Here is a 23,740-nt window from a genome sequence, read left to right as displayed (position 1 = left end):
TCGATGCCCACCCCCGCAGCCTCTCCTCAGCTTGGTATGAGAGAGAGACCCTCACTACTGACTGTCTTAGGGACCAGGCAGTCAGCCTGGACCACTGCCTCCTTCACAAGTCTATTCTTAGTTTGAGTTAGTAGCCTTGGGGATCCCCACCACTCTGGCTGGCTCTTTCGGTCCTTCCTCCAGCTGGGTGTCTGCACGTGTCTTCCTGTGTTGAGGAGAAGGGGACAGAACAGCCAAGTGGCGTCTTGTGCATCACACAGGCTCTCCTGTCACAAAGATCTAAGTTCATTCTCCCACATAGCATGTATCTTTGGGCAAGTCGCTTCACGTCTCTGAGCCTTGGTTTCCCAATTAAGGGAAATCAAACGTGTTTAGGGAAGAATACATAAGCCCTTAGTATATGGGTGGTTGTTTGGCTTACATGGGACCTGGAGAACTGAACCTGGGTCCTTGGGCTTTGCAGGAAAGCACCTTAACCACTAAGCCATCTCTCCAGCCCTAGGTATCACTTTTTAAAAATAGTTTTGTAAGTTAAAAAGGAGATAAAAAGGGAAGAGAAAGGAAGGGAGGAGGGTACTTAATAGGTTGGTATTATATATATGTAAGTAGAATGATTGAGATGGGGCAGTAATATGATGGAGAATGGAATTTCAAAGGGGAAAGTGTGGGGGGGAGGGTATTACCATTGGATATTTTTTATAATCATAGAAAATGTTAATAAAAATTGTGAAAAGATAAAAAATTAAATTTAATTTAATTTAAAAAATAGTTTTGTTTATTTATTTACTTATTTGCAAAGAGAGAGAATAGGTACACCAGGATCTCTAGCCACTCCAAACAAACTCCAGATGCATGAGCCATTTTTCAGGCTTTATGTGGGTACTGGGGAAATGAACCCAGGTCATTAGCCTTTGCAGACAAGCACCTTAAACACTGAGCCAGCTCTCCAGTCTATAGGTATCACTTTTTTTTTTCACTATGATACCTAAATGCCAATGCCTTTAAATTAAAATTGAAAATGTGTTGGTTTGGGGGTCTGGGGAAATGGCTTAGTGTATAAAGTGCTTGCAAAGCCTACAAGCTCAGGGTTCAGTTCCCCGGTACCCATGTAAAGCCAGATGCACAAAGGGGGCTCAGTCGCAAGGCACATTCTTTTTTCTCTCTCTCTCTCAAAATAAATAAATAAATAAGAGCCTTTAATCCCAGCACTCGAGAGGCAGAGATAGGAGGATCACTGTGAATTCAAGGCCAGCTTGAGACTACATAGTGAATTCCAGGTCAGCATGGGCTAGAGTGAGACTGTACCTCAAAGAAAAAAACAAGGAGCCAAGTGTGGTGACACATGCCTTTAATCCCATCACCCAGGAGGCAGAGGTAGGGGGATCACTGTGAGTGCAAGACCAGCCTGAGACTACACAGTGAATTCCAGGTCAGCCTGAGCTAGAGTGAGACCCTACCTCAAAAAAAAAGAAAAAGAAAAAGGAGTCTGGAAAAATGGCTCAGTGATTAAAGGTACTTGCTTGCAATGCGTGATGGCCTGGGTTTGGTTCCCTAGCACCCAAGTAGAGCCAGACACAGAAAGTGGCACATACATCTGGAGTTCGTCTGTAGTGGCAAGAGGTCCTGATGTGCCCATTTTCTTTCTCTAAATTTTACATATATATATATCTGTGTGTGTGTGTGTGTGTGTGTGTGTGTGTGTGTGTGTGTGTGTGTGTGTGTGTATGTATTTGTTTTTTCAAGGTAGAGTCTTGACCAGCTCTGGCCCATGCCCTTCCCAAGAAACTCTGTTTAGGGGAACACTGGAGAAAGGCACTTGCTAATCCATGAGAAACGGGCTCTTGCCCCTTCCTAGCTGCCACGCAGCAGCTGAAACCACTCTCCTCTGCAGAGTCCTGCTGTCTCCCCTTGTCTGACATGCTGAACAACCAGTTGTGTCCTTCTGGAACTCTAGGAGATAGCAGTTACCTTCTTGTTGCTGGGACAAAACACCCAACCAGGAGCAGCTTATGGAAAGAATGGGTTTCTTTTTGCTTATAGTTGTGAGAGGAAGTTAGTTCCATTATGGTGGGGACAGCATGGCAGAGCAGAGGCTGGACGTCACATCTTGTCACAGTGGCTTGGAGGTTCCAGCAAGAGTCAACTATGAACACTCAGTAAGGCTGGATTCAAAAACCCCCTCCCTAAGATCTGCCCCCAGTGATACACCTCCTGCAGCAAGGCTGCACCTCCCAAAGGCTCCACCAGCTTGGGATTAAGTATGAGGCTTCAGTACAAACACATGAAGCCATGGGGACACTTTACATTCAAACTACCACATCCAGCTGTAACACACTTGCATCATTGTCTCTCACACAAAGGGTCCGGCTATGTGTACATTCCTCCTCTTCCTTTCTGTTGCTGCATCCTGGACACCTTCCCTACCTGCCATCCACAGGGCTGCCTTCTATCCAGCCATCTCCTGCTCCACTATCTGGCTGATCCACAGTTCATGTAAGCAGCCCCTAACACATGGCCTTTCTGAGCCTAACCTGTTGCCATTAGAAATATCCTTGCTCGTGTCTTTCTGTTTCCTTCTATAGTTACTTCTGTAAGGTACTGGCGGTAGTTTGAATGTGGAGTGTCCCCTATGGCCTCACGTGTTTGTGATTAAGCTGGTGGACCTTTGGGAGGTGGAGCCTTGCTAGAGGAGGTGTGTCACTGGGAGCGGACCTTGAGTGTTATTAGCCCAGCCCACTGGGTGTTCACTAGCTACCTCACTCTCACTGGTCCCTCCTAGCTGACGTGACAAGACGTGATGCCCAGCCTCTGCTCTGCCATTCTTGCCCTGCCGTGATGGAACTTTCCCTTGAGACTGTGAGCTGAAATTAAACCCTTTCCTTCTATATGCAACATGTAGTTGTGTGTTTTGTCCCAGCACGTTCTGCTAGCTAGCAGATCCTGCCAGGGCCATGGGGCCGTGGTCTGATGAGCATTCCCACCAACAGTACTGAGGTGTATTTCTTTACGTGAGGGGAAGGTATAAGATACAGGAAGCCAGCCTTTCACTACTATATAGTGCACACATATTTAGCTGAACTTGCAGCCAGGCTCCACGCCAAGTGTTGGGACTATGCTGATGAACGGACTCTGGTCTTTGTCCTTGAGGTTCCCACAGCAAGGCCAGGCAAGTCATCTTAGACACGTGCCATTGCGTTGCACTGGGAAAAGGGCTATTAATAGCGGAAGGACACTGCACCGTTCCAGAGAGTCCCAGGTCAGGGTCTGGGCTTTGATCTTCTCTGCTTACATAGCTGTGTGACCTTGGACAGGCTCCTTGACCTTTGGGCAGGATGTAGAACTCAGATCCATGGTCCCTTCGCTAGCTGCACTCAGGTTCTCCCTCGCAAGTGTCCTCCTGGGGTCACATTCCGACCTCTCAGGACCTGAGCCAGTTTCGGAAGTCTGGAGTCAGATAGTGTCTGATCTTTGCCCAGACGGGGAACCAAAGCCTTCATCCAACTGTCAGTATCCCAGGGCCTGGGTTGAAGTTCTTCCTACATGCCTTCCTGGATTTTTACCCATTCGTTTTGTTCACCAAATATTTATCCATTGTGCTAGGCCCGGAGACCACAGTGCAAAGTACAGCAATGTGATGGGGCCCTTGAACTTCTCAGGACCCAGCTGAGTCGTTCTGTGTACCTGCTGGGTTGCCCAGGCTTTGGTACCGACCTTGAGAAAGCACAAAGATTTCAGAAAGAGGCATCTCCACGTCTTTCCCCACTCCCATTTCCACCTGCAGTGTGGGTAGAGTTAGGACTTCGGAGCCTATCTGCAGGCATGGAGTAAGGGAGGGCAACTGGAAGGTCTCTATCCGTCCAAGTCACCATTGGCCCTCAGAAAATCTCCATTTCCTACGTGACAGCATTCTGCAGGGCCAGGGATAGAGAGGGAAAAATGGTGCTAAAATGTGGCTTCGGTATGACTAGCCAGTAAAAAGAAGAAGAAGAAGGAAAAAAAAAAAGCACAGGGTGCCAGCTATAGGATGCTCTGTCTACTGGCAGATTCTTTTCCATGGGCTGGGCAATCACCACAGTTGGCAGGTAAGGGGAATGCCAGGAACCAGGTGCTGAGTTGGTAGCTGAGCTGCTCCAGTGAGTTTACTCCAGCTGGAGGAGACATTTGAACTTAAGTTCCATGCCACGAACAGGAAGACGAACCAAGGCCACCGTCTAAACTCATGTAGGACCCATTTAGACACGGGTTGCTGAGTATGATTGGCTGAAAGGGCACGCCTATAGTGCTGCTGTTTATTTAGAGGAAAATGGGGAGAGAGGGATATGAATGTCTGTGTGTATACTTTTTTCTTTATGTTTTGTTTAGGAATAAGGAGTCTCAGTATATTGCCCTGGCTGGCCGGGAACTCACTGTGTACTAAAGGCTGACCTTTGGCTTTTTAGCAACCCTCCCACCTCTGCTTCCTGAGTGTTGGGGTCACAGACCTGGCCAACATATATCTGTTTATATGTGTCATATAATACAGCATGTAATATATGACATCATGTATATATTTCTGTGCCCAGCTGGACCTTTTTTTCATTATGGTATGCACGTGTTCCTGTATCTTACAATAGTAAAGGGCTAACATTCGCACAGCTTCTTCAAAGTGTGGCGGAGGCTGGGAGTGTGCTCATCCCTGTCTCTGTGTACAGACATGGGGGTCAGTGTGGGGTGCCCTACTTGGACCTGCAGCCTGAGTGCCCAGGAATCTTTCTAAGTACCTTGGCTATAGATGACAAAGGTTCTGGGCTAGAGAGGTGGCTCAGCAGTTAAGGCAGTTGCCTACAAAGCCTAACAACTCATGTTCCTGAGTTTGATTCCCCAGTACCCACGTAAAACCAGATATACAAAGTGTCACGTGCATCTGGAGTCTTTTTAAAGCAGCTAGAGGCCCTGGTGCACCCATTCTCTCTGTCTCTTTTTTCAGGTACATGTGCCACTTTGTGCATCTGTATATGGACACTGGGGGAATCAAACCCAGGCCCTCAGGCTTTGTAGGTGAGGGCCTTTCACCACTCAGCCATCTCCAGCCCACATTTTAAAATACATATCATCAAGCCACATAGAATGACACCTTGTGGGGCCACCAGTATGCAGCTTCTCTTTGAGGCTGCCCTGGGCACTAAAGAGCCCTTGAAGAATCCAGAGCCCAGCTGGCCACCAGAGTGTCGGGAAGTCCACCTTCACTCTAGAGTCGGTCCAGCACCTACTTTCCGAGGCTTCCTACTGAGGCCATACGTCAGAGGGGGCTCTGAGGGTCTGTGGAAAGGGGCCCCCACCCTGTCTGTGTCCTGTGGGCCATAGGCAGCTTCGTTTCGAGGTGGCAAGGAGGGACCGGGGCGTTCTGCGTCCTGAGCTGCTCACTCTTGGTGTTCTCTCTCACAGTCTCCATCTGCTGTTGCCTCTTCATCCTCTTCCTCTTCCTGTCGGAACTCACTGGATTCGTCACGACAGAAGTGTAAGTCATTCATTGGGCCTGGTGGGCCTTCCACGCTTGCTCGCTGGGATCCAGAAGAGGGAGGGTTTGTTTTAAAAGCACTGATGCCTCTGAGCTAGCTATCTCACTGCTTCTTCTCCAGGCCCTGAGGCATCAGCTGCTTTTCCTGTTTCACAGAAGGATTTTAAACTTGGCTTTTTCTTTGTCAAAGCAAAGAGAGTGTGTGGGGGTTCTGGATCCACAAATGAACTGAATTCACTCACTCATCACCGCGGGGCCTGTGTTTGACCAGTGTTTTTGTTATCCCTCTCCCCAGTCATGTCAGGGTCACTGGCTGTTGTAGCTAGAAGATCTCAGAAAATTCAGGCGGTTTCTTCGTGGAGGGCTGAGGTGGCTGACATCAGGCTGCCCCTCCTCGAAGCCCCTCTCATTTCTCAGGCCTACACTCAGAGGAGTCACTGTGGGTTTCCTGGCAGTGAGGTTACACAGCAGTCATCCATCCCCAGTTCCTAGCATGATCTGTCTTTGGACAGCCTAGAACATGCTCAGAGTGTGCTCTGGGGTATTGGAGCCTGTTGCCTTGGGCCATGACTTCAAGCTCAAAAACCTCCTGTGGCTGGGTTTCCCTGGAAATACTCCTAGAATTTTCTTTTTCTCCTCATGGGATGTTTCCATTTTCTTCACTTTTTCTCAGCCACAAGGCAATAGGAAGCTAAAACTAGGCTCCTTGGCCATAGCTATTAATGGGACATCAGTAATGGCCCCCTCTTTACAGAAGAAACTGGCTTTGAGAGGCGCTTCCCAATCCCATAGGAGAGGCAGATTTTGCCCCCTCTTGGCTGGTTTGTAGATATAGCTTCCTGCCCACCACTGATGTAGGGGAGTTTGCCAACCTGTCATTCTGATCCTGTTTTTAACCCTGATAGCACCAAAGCCCAGGGGACCTCAGACTGATAGGAAGAGAAGGCATTGAGAGACTCAGAACTTGAATGACAAGTGACCATGGACAAGCCTCTGAACCTCTCGAGTCTTAATATTGCTAAGGGAGAGTGGTTTAGAATTAAACTTCATTTCCAGCTCCAGAGAAACAGCAAGATAAGGCCCCTAGGCCAAGCTGCTGTCAGGTAAAGGGTTTTGTTCCCATGGCCTACAGTGGGCAGTGACCTTCACCAAGTTCATCATCTCCATGCACATTTGTGTCAGGGGTTAACTCTATCATGAGCCAGAGAGGGAAGCATTACCCTGTTACTCACTGACATCATAAAGTATAGCCTTTATGGCAGCCAGGCACCTGCTGGCTTCTCCGGGCTGTGCCATCCTCTCTGGGCAGGCAGGTGGGGGGGAGGGGACTTCACTACAGACCTGGCGTGTTCTAAATAGGGTGAGAGTGGTACACGTAGGATGGCAGAAGGGAGCAGGTATTTGGGTACATGGCTTCATGGGGAGTGGGCAGGAGCACCAGTAAGTGCAAAGGCCCTGAGGCAGGAATGGCAGGTGTGTGTGAAGAGCCGTAGAGCAAAGGGAGTGAAGGGGAGAGAGGAGACAGCCGTGAGCAGAGCCACAGCCCTGTAATCACCAGTTTACAGAGCTCACGTGAGCTGCTGGTCACGGGCCAGGCCCGCTTACTCACTCTGTGGACATGTCAAGCCTCCTCTGCACACAGCCCACAAGCAGGCCAAGCTAGACTGCAATTATCCCCTTGGTATCCTTGTGGGGATTGGCTCCGGGACCCTTCAAACGCAAAATCCTCAGGTGCCCCAGTCCCTTCTGTGAAATAGCGTAATATTTGTATAAAATATTCATGTATTCTCTTGTGAACTTTGTTTTTTTCCTTTTGGTTTTTGTTGTTGTTGTTGTTGTCTGAGATACGATTTCACTGTAGAGCCTATTCTGACCTTGAACTCACAATCTTCCTACCTCTGCCTCCCCGGGGCTGAGATAACAGTCTTGCGGCACCATGCCCAGCCCTTCTGTTTAATCATCTTTCTTTTTGTTTGTTTAGCACATCACCTGGCTAACAGGTACTCCAGCGCCTGTGGGTTTCACTGTCAGCCAGGCAGTGTCTCTTGGGACCTGCGTGTTCCCATCTAACTCTCAGCTGGCCTGCAGGCCTCTCTGTGTCTGATGTATGATCCTTACATAGTGACCGCTAATTTCCTCATTCTGCTCCTTGGTTAAGAAGGAGCCTTCCTAGCCTCCCGGAGGGAGCCCTGGGGAACTTAGGGAATTCAACCTGGTAACCGTATGCTAGCTAGCACCTATGGCATTGGACCACAGGCAAGTGAGTGTTGACTCCAGAGTTGAGCAGGTGGCCCCACCTACTGTGGGTGGAGCCGACTCTGCATACTGTTTACCCAGGGTGGGGCCCCATCTCTACGGAGCACAGTGTGTTCCCACGGCTGTCCCCTCCTCTGCTCCAGCACGTCCCCTTCCCGCCTGCTGATCCCTGGTGAGGAGGAAGGAGAGACTAGAAGGCACAAAAGTAGCCCCTTTGCCTGCGTCCTGCCGATGCCCTCACTGAGGGCTGGGTACTTAGCGCCCTGTCTTTCCTATGCCTCTGCCTCTTCGCCATGGCACAGGACTTGTCAGGGGGGCCAGCACTGAACACAGGGCAGGCAGGAAGCAGGGCTGCCCCTCTGGGCTCTTTGCTCTATAAACCTTCCTGGCCAGCAGGTTGGGGAAGAAGTGAAGGTGAGTTTGTCCTCTTTTGGGGGACTGTGTGACCATAGTGGGTCAGTGGCCCCCTCTCACCATGAGGGTGAGTCATCGCCGGCTGGATCAACACGATGCAGCCCTGGCCTGTGGTTATCAGTGACGTAGGACGCTTATTCTGGCCTGGCCCCACGGGAGGGAGGCGGATTTGTTTGGGTGGTTGGATTCCAAGCTGGGGTTAGGCTGGCCAGTGATTATGCTCAGGAAAGTGGCCCCACAGGATGTTCAGAGGTTCCATGTTCCCAGAGGAGCCGGCCACTCCTCCGGGAATAGAGCTGCAGCGTGCAGAATGTGCTCGTCTTTGATTACCCAGGCTCTGTTGCCTCTTAATAGGTATTAACCTGATGAGGATGGGTAATAATGGAATATAGCAACTCACACCCTGCACTGGTCATTTATAGCATCATGTGCCTTTTCGTGCCTCCCAGCTACAACTACTGTAGGCAACCACATGCCCAGGTTAGCATTTTGTGATGGTTGTCTCCAAATTTGTCGCAGAAGCCCTTGAGGTTGCTGCAACTATTATTAGCTCCTCTTTTTTTACATTTATTTATTTATTTGCAAGCAGAGAGAGAGAGAGAGACAGAGACAGAGATAGAATGGGCACACCAGAGCCTCCAGCCACTACAAACTAACTCCAGACTCATGTGCCCCCTTGTGCATCTGGCTTACGTGGGTCCTGGGGAATCGAACCTAGGTCCTTTGGCTTCGCAGGCAAACACCTCAACCGCTAAGCCAGCTCCAGCCCATTAGCTACTCTTTTTGAAGCTAGAGAAAGTGGCTTGCCAGGAGGCTTAAAACCCCACGAGGTCTAAACCCAGGATTGTCAGACACTCAAGCCGCGCCTGAGCGCGCCACCCCGTCATTCCCTGCGGGGCATGTTTTAGAGCCCCCAGAGCATGGAAGCCACCGCTTTTAGTCAAATTTGATGACTGGAGTGCTTAGGTGCACTTCCGGGGTGAGAGAGCAAGTAAGAAGAGAGAACCCTGGGAGTCAGGTCTTCACATATCCCCTCAGTGGGCCCAGATTGGGGCAATCAGGAGCTTAGCCAAGGAGGGCGTGGGAAGCCCTCCTGCCCAGTCCCTGTGCTCTGAGCCTGGATTGTGGGCAGGGCTGGCGGAGAGCCGGGATGTCACGTTGCATAGTGACATTGCCCATAGCAATGGGAGGCCTAAAGGCTCCTGGGCACTGAGTGACAAGTCCATTTGCTCAGGAAGGTGGGTTTAGGGTAGGGTGACTGTGAGAGCCAGGTCCTGATGAGGAGCACAGTAACGGGGTAAGGCGCTTGCCTGGACAGCTGTCTGTCATGGAGTGTCTTTCTGGACATCCACCTGGGGGCCAGTAGATATGCTTTCACTGAAGAATTTAAAAGCCAGGGGCCGCAGGCTTCCAGGCAGACCTCCCCCCCCCCCCCCCCCCCCGCCCCACCACTTTTTGCAGCCTCACTTGCTACTGCGTGGAAGTTTCCATTTGATCAACTTGTAAAGCACGGAGCATGTCAGCAACTTTGGGCGGGAATCCAAACTATTCAAGTGCTTTTCTAAAAGCAAATAAAATTGTTTTCCATAGATGTCATCAGACTCCCGCCTCAGCCTAGAATTTCAAGGCCCTGAGCTACATTCCGCCTACATCCCCCCCCCCCAATACCTCTCAGTCCCTTTCTTCCTCTCTCCCTACAAGGCCAAGTTTTACCTACCTCTTCTCCAGGCAGACTCTACTGGTGCGGTCCAGACTCGTGCCTCCCCCACCCGGAATGCGCGCCCCCATTCCCACTCCTCCAACAGTACACGCCCTCCTGCTGCTGGGAGCCCTGAGTGAGCACTCTGTCTGCATTCACATTCATTCCACAGATGCCTGTGAACACGTACTCTATGCTGAGGTCCAGGGGTCCTTGACCTGGGGTGGGTGAGTGTGTGTGTGTGTGTATCAGTGTTAGATACTGCTGCCTTACCCACGTGTGGCAGGTGGAGGTGATGGAGGAGGGTCTGAGTAAGATCTCTGAGCAACTCCATAGGCCCTAGGTTTCTGGGGTGGCACATCTAACAGTCCCAGAAAAAGACTGGGAAGACCCAAGAGGGCCTGAGACCACAGGAGTTCAATTCCCCAGTGCCCGGGTAAAAAGCTGAGTGTGGTCCTGCACATCTGTATCCTTGCGGGGAGTGGAACGGAGACTGGAGGATGGATCTCCAGGATTTCCTGGCCTTTAAAAGAAGCAGCAGCTCCCAGTTGAGAGACTCAAGCAAACAGGTAGATGAACAAAAATCGAATGACATCCAACGTTCTCCTCTAGCCTCCATGTGTGTACACATGGGCACGCACCCCTGCAGGCACACACAAGCATATCCCACACACCATACCATGCATACTGTCTCTTACACACACGTGCACAAGATAAAAAAATCACCTGTCTGTCTGGGGCCATGAGATCTCTGTCCGCCTACAGATAATGTGATGCAGAGGGAAAGGCAGGGCACTGGCCCAATGTCCCTGGAGGACCCTCCTTGTCCTCTTTTTGGCTGAGACCTCTGCTTTTTATCCTCTGAGCCCCATTTCCTCCACCCACAGCACAGTAGCCCTGTCTAGCAGTGGCTCGCTGTGGAAAAGGCATCGTACACATAAACCCCAGCATCGTCCCTGGCGCAGTCAGCTTGAGGCTTAAAGCTGGAGCATCCTCCAGTTGGTCGGGGAATGAACCAGAAGACACTGGGCCATGCATAAACACATTGGATCCTCACCACAGGTAAGAGGATCACTATGAGTTCAAGGCCACCCTGAGATTCCATAGTGAATTCCAGGCCAGCCTGGGCTAGAGTGAGACCCTCCCTCGAAAATCCAAAAACAAAAAAATATAGCTATAGAATACTGACTGTTTTTTAAGACCATGCTTAACACGTCTCTTGTTCTCATTACCCTTAGCAGCCTTTGAACCCACTTAGCAGCCTTATTACCAGCAGTTGTCCCTTGGTGTCTTGGAGAATTGTTGGGATACCTACCTCAAGATACCCAAGTCCCTGGATGCTCAAGTCCCTTACATAAAGCATATCAGCTTTAAGTCATGGCACACAATGTAAATGTCATGCCAACCATTATACTTTGTTGTTTGAAGAACACTGACAAAGAACAGTCAGTACACATCCAGTGCAAATTTCCTTTTTGTTAAAAAAAAAAAAAAAGTGACGTGCAATTGGTTGAGCCCAAGGGTATTGTCTACCATGCAGATATAGACGATCAGCCATCCTATTACAGCCCATGTTCCATTTCTGGGAAAACTGAGGCAGAGGGAGACAAAGCCCCTTGCCCAAGGTCAGTCAGCCAGGAGATTACAGAAGCAGGAAGTAAACTCGGCAGCTGGCAGCTTGAGCTCCCCATGGCACTGTGCTCTCTACCAAGCAGAGCCTCTGGCTGTAGAGAGGAATACACACACACACACACACACACACACACACACACACACACACTCCCTCTCTCCCTTTCTCTCTCTCTTAGCCTGGGGCAGCCTTTCAAAGGTCACCCAGAGCATCTCCAGCTGTTCCCGTGAGGAAACTGGGGTTCAGAAAGGCAAAGCAGCCTGTCCCAGGCACCCCAGTTTCTACAGGAGTGAAGCTGGAGATGAGGCCACACCTGTCTACCACCCCTCCCGACGGGTCTTTTCACTGCCCACACTGGTAACGGTATCAGGCCGGCAAATCCTCAAATGCCAGTGAATCCACAGAAAGAGCTTATTTTCTTCTAGGTGGGCTGATTTATGACTGCCTGCTGGCCTTTTAAAATCATCTCAGCCCCAGCCAATGGAGCTCGCTAGTCTTGGCAGTGCCCTTTCCCTCCCCCCTCCCCACCCCGCAACCTGTGGGTGACTGTGGGCAGGTTTGTGCCTGGGGGTGGCAGGAAACTAACAGACCTGGAATATTTTCCTCGGACGTGGAAGGCAGCCACGCTGACCTCATCGGGCAAGGGGCATAGGTGATTGAACCCTGTCCACCCCACAGCCTCCGGGAAGGCGCCCAGAGCATCCAGTTCTAGGCTTACGTAACAGGCCAGCTGAGAATATTCACCAGCCAGCCATGCGTTTTGCCCTCCCGGCTGGCACCTCCATTTCTTTGCGCTGGGTGGCTCTTTAGTGTGGGAAGCCAGTCATTCCAGTTCTTCTGGTGAGAGGGCAGGGACTGTGCCTAGGAGAATCTTCCTGGGACCACAGTGAGCTCACCTGGGCCACACCTAGGATTTGCTTCTCTCGGTGCCAGTGTTAACTGCCAGGATTGCCAGGCGATGAGCTCATCCCATAAGCCCTCAGCAATGCATAATGGCCCAGCCTTGCCAAGGTGGGAAAGGTGAATGCATCAAGGAAGAGAGTTGAGCTAAGCTGGGAAAGGGAAGCGCTTGCTCTCCCTGTGTGATCCATCAGTTAATCATGCAGCAGTTCACTTACTCAACATCCCTCTGTCTGATGTGGCAAATTAGAACAAAGGCTGAGGGGTGGAGGGAAGGAGAGCCCTTATCTGGCTGAACCTGTCCTTTGTTGGCCCATTGGCTCTGTCCAGTACCTGCCAGTACAATGAAGGCAGCCCAGGCTAAACCCCTGGCTTCCCTTCTCCTATTCTGTGGCCTTCTCCCTTGATCCCACAGAGGAGGAGAGGAAGCAGTGTGAGCCATGGGAAACCTGAGGGCTCAGGCATTAGGCAAACCTTGGTGAAGATTCTAGCTCAACCATTTCCTGCTGGGTGATCTTTAAGGTGGAACACCCTCTTGCTGAACCTTGGCATTCTGATTTTAAAATGAGAATCACAGGGCACCCGGGTAGATCAGTTGGTAGAGCATGAGACTCCTAATCTCAGGATTGTGGGTTCAAGCCCCACGTGGGGCGGCTTGCTATTCACGGGTGATGGCAACACACCTTTAATCCTAGCATTTGAGAGGCAGAGGTAGAAGGATCATTGTGAGTTCAAGGCCAGCCTTGAGACTACTACATAGTGAATTCCAGGTCAGCCTAGGCTAGATTGAGAACTACCTTGGGGTGGGGGGGGAAGACAAATACAAAATGAGAATCAGCACACCACACAGGAGCTGACAGGATAATGTGAATATATATTTGGCCTCCCTAATGAACCCCTACCCATATCCAGCTTCCTGGGGTGGGGGTTCAGTGACCTTAAAAACTAACCCATATCTGTGGCTTGTCATGACTCCCAAGAATATCCTTGCAGCTGTCCCAAACAAGCAGACTCACAGTTCCTTGTCACTTGAGCACCAGTTTTATCATACTAGGTTGGGTTTTAGCAAAAATGAAATTCCCTTGCCCCAGCATTTTGTATTCTTTACCAACAATACGGGCCACTCAAGCAGCTTGTTTGGAGTGCACTTGTCTAGAGTGGATGGTCTTCCTCTCTTACAGCCTTTGGACAGCATTTAAGGTTCCTAATGCATGTGGATGTGGAAAGTTTTCTTTTCTTTTCTGAAATTTTTTTTTCACTTTTTTTTTTTTTTTTTTTTGAGGCAAGCCCAACAGACTGGTCTTTATTTTATGGAAGAGAGAGAGAGAATTGGAGCCTCAGGGCTTCCAGCCACTTCAGTCAAACTCTAGACACGTGCACCCCTGTGTAGACGTGTGTGCTTGCGTCACTGTGTGTCTGGCTTACATGGGACCTGGAGAGTAGAGAATGAGTTCTTAGGCTTTGCAGGCAAGCGCCTTAACCACTAAGCCATCTCTCCTGCCCTAATTTTTTTTTATAAAAATAATTTTTTTAAAAAACATTTTATTTATTTGAGAGCAAGAGAGAGAGAGAGAGCATGAACATGCACACAAGGGCCTCCTGCAAACAAACTCTAGATAGATGCACCACCTTACATCTGGCTTTATGTGAGTGCTTGGGAATCAAACCTGGGCTGTCAGGCTTTGCAAGCACATGCCTTAACCTCTGTCTGAGAAATCCTTGCAGCCCCAAAGTTTTATTTTCGGTTGACAAAATGTAATAGCTTGGAGGACAAGGTGATGTTTTGATACATTGTGGAATGATCAGTCCATCTAGTAGGTATATCCTTCACCTTCAATGTTTATCATTTCCTTGTGGTCAGAACATTTAAAAATCCTCTCAATATACAACCTATTATTATGACTGTCGTCACCTCACCTGTGCGCAACACTGGAACTTCTCTCTGCCTGTAACATAGCACCCGTTGGCCAGTGTTTCTCTAGTCCCTGACTTAATGAGTGTTTAGCACAGCCACAGCCCCCCGTCTCCAGATCACTGTGCCTTCCAACAGCTCATATGACCAGGCCTGGAGATACAGTTCCTTCACCTCATGGGCATTTATCTGGGTATCACTAGTGGGTTCAACCAGGGCTGCCCGATGACCTCTTGTCAGCTCTTCAGAAACGTCTCCATGACACCTCAAGCTCGGCACAGCTTGTAAGACACAGTATCTCACCCTCCCATCACTTCTGCTGTACTCCCACATGCTCCTGGCCCAGGGAATGGGTCCAGGAAAAAAAAAAAAAAAAACTGGAGCTATCTACCTGCATGCCTCTCTCAGCCCAGCCCCACACACCATCCCTCCATCAGCAAGTCTGGCCTGCCTCTGTATTCTGTGTCCTGTATCCATTCCCCAGCTCGGTCCACTGTGGCCATCGCCCATCTGGTCTCTCTCATGCACACACAGTGGCCCATTTTAGTCCTTGAAGCAGTCAGAGGGGACCCACTGAAGTGGCAAGCCTGACCATATGACTGTACACAGCATGAAGTCGCAAGAGCTTGATTTCCAAGCTGCCCGGGCTAGCCCTGCCTACACTGTGCCTATGACATGCTCCACACTTGCTTTTTTGCTCTCTGTAGTCACCCTCATTCAGTTCCCCAGTCAACCCAGGACTTCAGACTTGCAGGCATTGACACATGCTGTCAGGATTCTCCCTCCTTTTCCTTGCTGAGATCACACCTGCAGACCATAATGAGCATCTCAGAGGATCCTTCCCAGCCAGCTGCTCCCCGCGGCCGGGGCGGTTGCCTTGCAGGCCCTCTCATAGTACCGTAGAGCCTTCCGCGAAAGCCCTTACCTTAGCCGATGGCGGCGCATGTATGGAGGTGAGTGAGTTCTGGCTCTGTCCAGAGACTTGATGAAAGCAGGAACCACATCTGGTTTGATGTCATTTGTGGCACCTGACAGACAGTAGATGCCAAAACTGTTCGTTGAATAAACGCATGTTGCCACTGTCCCTGGCAGTAGGGTGGTGTGGCTGCCTGGGATCCACTTGTCCCCTAACTATGGTGAAAGGATAATGATTCCGCCTACTGCTTCCTTGTTCACAGCCTGCGGCTGCTACCTTAGGTGGCGCATTACAGATGAGATTTCATGAGGGATCTTGAGATGGGAGCCGTCTTGTGTTGGGCAGGTGGGCCGGATACACTAGGCATTCCCGGATGAGGGCGCAGGAGGTCAGTGCCCTGCAAGTCTGAGACGAACTTCAGTTGCCACTGACTTTGTGATAATTCGTTAGAGCAGCCACAGGGCATTATAGGCAGGCATCCCGTCCTGTGCTGGAGTTCACCCCAGTACTTTGTAAAGATGAGCTCCCAGTCAATCAGTGACTTCCCAGATGGGGGAGGAGCCCCAGGAAAGAAGGAAATGGGTACTATCAATATGTCTGTCGGTGCCAGGCCTCGAACCCTCGGAAAACCTCTGTATTACTGTTCAGACTACCCCGTGAGAAATGAGTATTGTTATTCCCAGGGTTCACAGAGGTGAGCATAGAAGGTGCTGGAGCCAGAATGTGACCTTGAATCTGTCTCACTAGGCAGACAGATGCTCTTACCCTTCTCCACCCTCCTCCCACCTGAGCTGCCCTCCGTGGTCATAGCTCTGGAGAGCAGGATTTGAGCCTGGAGCTCTGCGTCCCCTGAGCTGAATACACACAGGCTGTCCCCACATAAGGATCTGGGTCATCTGAGCATGTGAAGTGGCCCCTGGCTACTCCCTGTGGCCAGGATCAGGGCTTCCTTCTGAATAGAAGCTTCTGATTCCCTCCCTCCCTCTCCCCCTCTCTCTCTTTTCCCCCAGTGTGAATGAGCTCTACGTTGATGACCCAGACAAGGACAGCGGAGGCAAAATTGACGTCAATCTGAACATCAGTTTACCCAATTTGCACTGTGAATGTGAGTATTCCAGAAAGTGGGCAGCTCTGTGCACAGACATGGTGCCATGTCCAAAGTGAACGAAGTGTACCTGGCCAGCTACGAACAACATGAAGCCTGTCACGCCCCTCCCTGCTCCCTGTTTATTTTTTGGAGGACGGTGTTCTTGAGCAAGTCCTTAGAGGTTTCCTAGATTAAAAGCCAGAAGGAGCTTCTCATAGGGGCTATTTCTACAGTCATGTTGGTACAGGTGGCACAGGGTAATGAAATCTTGGGTCATATTTATTTATTTTTAATAATATTTATTTATATATTTGTGGATGTGAGGGAGAGAGTATAGGTGTGCCAGGACCTCTTACCAGTACAAATGAACTGTATATGCATGTGTCACTTTGTACATCTGGCTTTATGTGGGTACTGGGGGATTGCCTCATGCTGTTAGGCTTTGCAAGCAGGTGCCTTTAGCCACTGAACCATCTCCCCAGTCCTTGGGTTATATGTCTTAAGGCAGATCCTGAGATTCTTTAGGAAGTTGCTTGTGAAGAGGAAGAAACAATAAAGGAGGGAGGTCTGGGAGACCAGGCAGGGCAAGAGGATGCGCCTTACATACGTGCAGCTAAAATCCAGTCTGAGCCTGACCTCACAGGGAGCTCTGGAGTGTGGTGGCACCATAGAGCTGTCCTACCTGGTGGCAGTGGGCTCTTACCATTCATACTGGTGGCTAATGGCCACGGAGGTGCATATGGGAGTCACATGATCACCACTCAAGCATTTAAGATGAGATCCTAGTTCAGTAAGATTGCTGGCCCAGAGAAGGAAGCATCTGTGAGCAGATCACACCTGCAGAAGCTGGGTAGGGGCACTGTCGATGAAAGAGCTCCGTGGACTGGAGAGATGGCTTAGCAGTTAAGATGCTTGCCTGCGAAACGTGAGGACCCAGGTTTGACTCCCCAGTACCCAAGTAAGCCAGATGCCCATGGTGGTGCATGCATGGGGAGTTTGTTTGCAGTGGCTAGAGGCCCTGGTGCACCCATTCTCTCCCAATAAATAAAAATAATTTAAAAAAACAATAAGAAAGAAGGCTGGAGAGACGGCTTAGTGGTTCAGGGCTTGCCTGTGAAGCCTAAGGACCCAGTTTGAGGCTCGATTCCCCGGGACCCACGTTAGCCAGATGCACAAGGGGGCGCATGCATCTGGAGTTTGTTTGTAGTGGCTGGAGGCCCTGGCGCACCCATTCTCTCTCAGTCTCCCTCCCCCCCCTCTCTCTGCCTGCCTCTCTCTCTCTGTCGCTCTCAAACAAATAAATAAAAATGAACAAAAAGTAATTTTAAAAAGAAAAAGAAAGGGCTCCAGGATATCTTCCTTTTGACTTCAGACCAATTTTGCCCATTTATTTTAACCAAGACAGTAAATTATTTCTGTAAAACAGAAGTTAGTGGAAGCCTGACTTCGAGTCGGGTCCCAGCTCCTTCACTCAAGCTCACTCCTTTGCCCAGGTGAGCTCTACGGGCTGAGGCAGCCTCGGTCTCCTCCTCTTTGCAGTGCGCTTTAGTAGGACCTATTGCCAGGATTGCTGGAAGATCTCTAGCCTCGCTGTCAATGGACCCTCTCAGGGACAGCAGTTCTGGGCACTCCCTTGCCCTCCCAGGCCCATCCCAAAGGCAGCCTCCTCTCTCCCTCCCACCGTCCCTTCCTGTCAAAAGGCATGACAATGGCACAGCCACCCAGCTGAGAGCAGGACACCAGGACCTAGAGGTGAGGGAGGGGGGTGGCTGTCAGCTCTGCCCCTGCTGTGGGTGAGGGTGACATCAGTGTTGGATCCGCAGTGTGCCCAGGGCCAAGGGGACCTGTTGAAATAGGTCATTTCATTTTTATTTTTCTTTCCTTTGCTTCTTAGAAAAATAACTCATCTGGCAACTTCTCCTTGAAGAGCGGTTGTATGTCTGGAGTAAGGAACGGGGACCAGCAGAGCAGGGGCTAGGAAGGATGTGGCTCCACGCTCTGTCTGAAATTGAGACAATGTCCTTAGAATGAGCCAGGCGTCCTCGGCTGTGGCTGTGTCCACCCTTCTGCACCAGACCCTTCCTCCACAGTCCTTCAGGGCTGTCACCTGGACCCAGCGCAGCCCAGCAAAGTGGCTTTTCTTTCTTTCTTCCCTCCTTTCTTTCTTCCCTCCTTTCTTTCTTTCTTGTTCTCTAAATATTTACTTATTTGAGAGAGAAAGAGGCAGAGAGAAAACGGGCACGCCAGGGCCTTCAGTCACTGCAAACTAACTCCAGACACATGCACCACCTTGTGCATCCAGCTCACTGGAGAATCAAACCTGGGTCCTTAGGCTTCACAGGCAAGTGCCTTAACCACTAAGCCATCTCTCCACCCCCAAAGTGACTTTTCTTAAAAAGACTCTCTGGGCTTGGAGTTTAGCTCAGTAGTAGACTACTTATATACCATTTTCCAGGCCTTTGGTTCCAGACTGTCAAGAAAAAAATTTTGTTGTTACTGTTTTTTTGAGGCAAGGTCTCACTGTAACCCAGTCTGACCTGGGACTCACTCTGTAGCCCCAGGCTGGCCTCGAACTCACAGTGATCCTCCTCCTACCTCAGCTTCCCAAGTGCTGGGATTAAAGGCCTGAGCCACCACACACAAAAATACATGCTCAGCATTGTGTCTCTGGAAAACCCAGAGAGGCAGAGGAAGGCAGCCATGATTCCACCAGCTGGTGACTGTGTCTGTCTGTGGACATTCTGACATCATTCCATCCGGTTGATGAGGTTATACTGCAAGTATTGCATATTCTATTTTCTTTTTTTTTTTTTTTTTTTTGAAGTTTTTATTTATTTTAAGAGCAAAAGAGAGAGGAGGCAGATATAAAGAGAGAAGGCACACCAGAGCCTCCAGCCAAGGAACTCCAGACTCGTGCACCCCCTTGTGCATCTGGTTTACGTGAGTCCTGGAAAGAATGGACCAGGGTGCTTAGGCATCACAGGCAAACAACCGCTAAGCCATCTCACCAGCCTCACTGCATATTCTATTTTCAAAAAGAATATTCTAGGCTTGGGGATTGGCTCAGTAGCTTAAAGGCACTTTCTTGCAAAGCCTGCTAACCCCATTGAAGAAAATATCTCTCTCACCCCTAGCGCACGTTTAGGCCCTCCTCTTAAAAGCTCATCCGCTCCCTGGAGCATCACAGGCTGCTCACCTGGCCTGCAGGGGCTTGGTGCTCTTGCCGGGTTTCTGCAGCACACACACTTGGGAGCTGGTCCTGATTCCCAGTTGGTCTCTGTTACCTCACTGGGGCCTGACTTCTCCGCACAGAGGGCAGGCCACCGTCTTCTGCGTATTCTGATGAAAGTCCAAGCACAAGCGGGAGGACAGCAAATTCCTGCGACACACAGAGAAGGAACAAGTGCGGGCGACGCGCACCAGGGCCTCCTGCCGCTGCAAACCAGCACACGCTGCTTATTCCACCTTTTGCATCTGGCTTTACATGGGTGGCTTGGGAATTGAACCCTGGCCAGCAGGCTTTGCAAGCAAGTGCCTTTGACCCCTGAGCCATCTCCCCAGTCTCTGAAAATAATTTTTAAAATATATTTTTAGGGCTGAAACAAGGGGAGACCCCCCCTGCACACACACACTTACTCCCACATGGGCTGCCTGCCCCCTTCTGCCCTCTATATGGCAGGAGCTCTTTGTACTTTCTTTCCCTTTCTCTCTAGCTCTCTTTTTACATGTCTTCCAGGCCCACCACATGGGCTCTCAGACCATGTGGTATCTCTGTTTTCCTTCTCTTGATTTTGTACTTCCCTAAACAAATATAATATTTTAATTAAAAGTATTTTTATTTATTTGGCTGCGTGTGGTAGTGCACACATTTAATCCCAGCACTTGGGAGGCAGAGGTAAGAGGATTGCCATGCTTGCAAGGACAGCCTGAGACTACGTAGTGAATTCCAGGTCAGCCTGGGCCAGAGTGACACCCTACCTCAAAAAACCGAAGAATAAAAATATATTTATTTATTTGAGAGAGAGAAAAACACAGACAGAGAGAGAACATGGGTATGCTAGAGCCTCCTGTTGCTGCAGACGATTTGCGTGTGTGGCATTATACGGGTGCTGGGGAGTCAAACCTTGCCTGGCAGGTTTTGCGTGCAAGTGCTATTAAGTCCTAAGCCTGCCCTCCAGCCCTCTGCAAGTGCTTTTGGTTTCATTATTGTGTTTGTCAAGGTAGGGTCTCGCTGAAGCCCAGGCTGACCTGGAATTCACTACATAGACTCAGGGTGGCCTCAAACTCATGGCATTCCTACCTCCGCCTCCCAAGTGCCAGGATTAAAGGTGTGTGCCACCACGCCCAGCTTCTGCAAGTGATTTTGACGGCAGATGGCCCTGAAGAGAAAATGGGAACAGCCGTGTTCCTCAGTGGCCGTGGGACCTGGTAGCTACAGACACTGGGCAAAAGGTGTGGACGAATGAGAGATGAAATGAACGAGTGCTTGAATCTGGTCATCTGGCGCATCGAGAATGGGAGGTCCAGGTGACATTCATGAGGGGCTTTGTACGAGCTGTCCTTCAAACACTGTTCTGAGCATGGTAGGCTTGATTTTTTTCTCACCCCACTTGAGAGAGGAGAGGGAGAACTAAGGCCGTGAGGTTAATCGGCACCTGAGCCATGGCCACACCTGGTGAAATGCAGAGCCAGGATGCAGACGACCAGAGCCCCCGACGGCGGTCCCCTCTGTCCGCAGCCTCCCTTTGACCTCACGTGTAGCTGGCTCACTTCGCCTTTTGCCTCCTGGATCTGGGGCTTTTCTGGGGGACTGCTCCTCCTTAACCAGGCGCCACCCACTTTCTCCTCTTTTGGCAGATTTTCTGTGTGTGGCCTTGAGCTCCAGGAGTAGTATATTCGTGGAAGGGGTGAACGGGATGTCTGCGGGTGGCTTGGTCCCCACCTTCTGTCTTTAGGTGTGAATGACGGCTCTCCTTGGCCCTCGCAGTGGTTGGGCTCGACATCCAAGATGAGATGGGCAGACATGAAGTGGGCCACATCGACAACTCCATGAAGATTCCCCTGAACAATGGGGCAGGCTGCCGCTTCGAAGGCCAGTTCAGCATCAACAAGGTACGGAGGCCTGCCGGCGCCCCTGACCTGCCCCCCATCGTTCCAGTCCTGCCCTCCCCACATGACCCCAGCGGAACCCCTAGCGAGCTAGCGGTCAGAACCCAGCTGCTGAGTGGATCCTGGTGAAGCTGGAACTGGGTTTGGTTCTGGGCTTGCTGGAGCTTTGAACCCCTGACGGTAAATGTGGTAAGAATTACTCCTCTCCCAGTGGAGAACACTGTGCATAGTGGAGAAGACCTTGGAATTTCCAGCCCTGGCCCTGGATTCAAGTCTAGCTCTTCCTGCTGAACAAACAAGGGCCCAAGCTTTTACATCTTTGCCTGAGGATGGGAGGGTAATAAGGATAGTGACATTGCCCACCCCACAGGATGCGAGGGTAATAATGATAGTGAACCGCCACCCAGCGTCTTTGATGGGCCCCGTGGTTTGGCTGTTTTGGTGATCAGAACGGGAAAATCATCTGAGGGCTTAAGCAGGGAACAATGCAATCAGATTGATGCTTCAGAACTAAACACTCTGCTAAGTAGCTACTACTGACATGATGCTACAGAAACTTAAGTAAAATGTGGAGCTGGGGAGATGGCTCAGTGGTCAAAGGCTTGCAAAGCCTGCCAGCCCAGGCTTACTTCTCCAGCCATCTATGTAAAACTGGATAGGCATTCATTTGCAACAGCAAGAGACCCTGTTGTGCATGCACGTGCACGTACACACACGTACACGGGCACAAATAATTTTTTTAATTAAAAACTATAAACTTTAGGTGGGCATGTTGGCACAGGACTTTAATCCCAGCACTTGGGAGGCTCAGGTAGGAGGATCACTGGGAGTTCAAGGCCAGCCTGAGACTACATGGTTCATTCCAGATGAGCCTGGGCTAGAGTGAGGCTCTACCTTGAAAAACTGAATTAAGAAATAAAGGAAGAGAGGGAGGAAAGGAAGAGAAACTTGAGTAAGATGTGAGCTTCATTCTCTCAGCCTCACTAGGCACATTTCACATGCTTAGTCACCATACAGGGCTAACGTCCACTCTATCAGACAGCTTAGATAAAGAACATTTGTATCATGGCCACACATCCTGCTGGTCAGCACAGCTTAAAGAGTCCCTAAGGAATTTTGTCACCTGAAGAAATTGCTGGAATTGATGCCACATTATAATCAGAAATAATCCACTCATTACTGCTTTGAAATTATAGACACTATTTGGCCTTGTTTGATGCAGAGCTGAAGAAGTATATATGTGCAAGTGTTTCTTATCCCTTTAGTTGTTTTTTAAAAGAATTTTCAGCCAGGTGTGGTGGCGCACGCCTTTAATCCCAGCACTTGGGAGGCAGAGGTAGGTGGATCGCCATGAGTTCAAGGCCACCCTGAGATTACATAGTGAATTGCAGGTCAGCCTGAGCTAGAGTGAGACCCTACCTCAAAAAACCAGAAAGAAAGAAAAAAAGTAAATAATAAGAATTTTGCTTTCTAAGCCCTGTGTACTTTGTACATTAAAAACATTAAAAGCGGAGCTGGAGAGATGGTTCAGTGGCTAAAAGCACTTGCTTGGAAAGCCTAATGGCCTGGGTTTGATTCCCCCAGTGCCTATGTAAAACCAGATGCACAAAGTGGCACATGTGTGTGGAGTTTGTTTGCAGTGGCAGGAGGCCCTGATGTGCCCCTAGCTTGCTTTCTCTCTCTCTCAAATAAATAACTCAATTTTAAAATAGCATTTACATCATAGATGGGGAACTAGAACCATTAAGAACTTAAGGTCTTGAAGCCAGGCATGAGGGCTGATACCTATAATCCCAGCACTTAAGAGGCTGAAGCAAAAAGATTACCATGGGTTTAAAGCCAACCAGGTCTACGAGGTGAGTTCAGGGCAGCCTGGGCTCCAAAGTGATACCCTCTCAAAAACAAGAAAAAGGTCGTGAAAGATATGTGTAAGACCCTATTTCTGCTGCATCTGCTCTTGAGAGTTGGGGGATGGGGAGGGTGGGGGAGAAGACAAGGCCAGGCTGAAGGAAGCAAGGGTTGGGCAGACCCAGGAATCTAGAGCCACACATTGTGTTAGTTTTGTTACTATAACAAAATGCCTGGGACTGGGTACTTTATAAAGAAGAGTGTTACCCAGCTCACAGCTCTGTGTTCAAGGTCATGGCACTAGCATTAATCAGCTCTGATGAAGGTTTCATGAGCAGATGCCAATACAGTGGCAGGAGCATGAGTGAGAGTGAAAGGTCACATCCAGAGACGTGAAGAAATCAAATAGCAAGGGACCCCCATGAGAACCCCAGTGACCCCATTTGAGGTAGTGTCTTCAGAGACCCAACAG

The 23,740-nt window shown here is 49.9% G+C and overlaps 1 protein-coding gene and 1 non-coding gene across 2 annotated transcripts in view; both read left to right on the top strand.

The window, feature by feature from the left end:
• The window catches only part of Ergic1 (endoplasmic reticulum-golgi intermediate compartment 1), a 115,911-nt gene that overhangs the window by 56,263 nt on the left and 35,908 nt on the right, over positions 1-23,740 (top strand). Inside the window, exons 3-5 of the mRNA XM_004665019.3 lie at positions 5,425-5,497; positions 16,235-16,329; positions 21,299-21,423. Coding sequence (XP_004665076.1) covers positions 5,425-5,497; positions 16,235-16,329; positions 21,299-21,423 — 293 coding nt within the window. The remainder of the gene's footprint in view (positions 1-5,424; positions 5,498-16,234; positions 16,330-21,298; positions 21,424-23,740) is intronic.
• Positions 12,977-13,049, top strand: Trnar-ccu. The gene has a single exon. It is a non-coding gene; the product is annotated as a tRNA-Arg (tRNA).

Source organism: Jaculus jaculus, chromosome 6 (genome assembly GCF_020740685.1).
Source record: "Jaculus jaculus isolate mJacJac1 chromosome 6, mJacJac1.mat.Y.cur, whole genome shotgun sequence".
In the NCBI taxonomy this organism is placed as follows: Eukaryota; Metazoa; Chordata; class Mammalia; order Rodentia; family Dipodidae; genus Jaculus; species Jaculus jaculus.
Note: the sequence above shows the minus strand (reverse complement) of the source record. Positions and strands in the feature narration are given on the sequence as shown.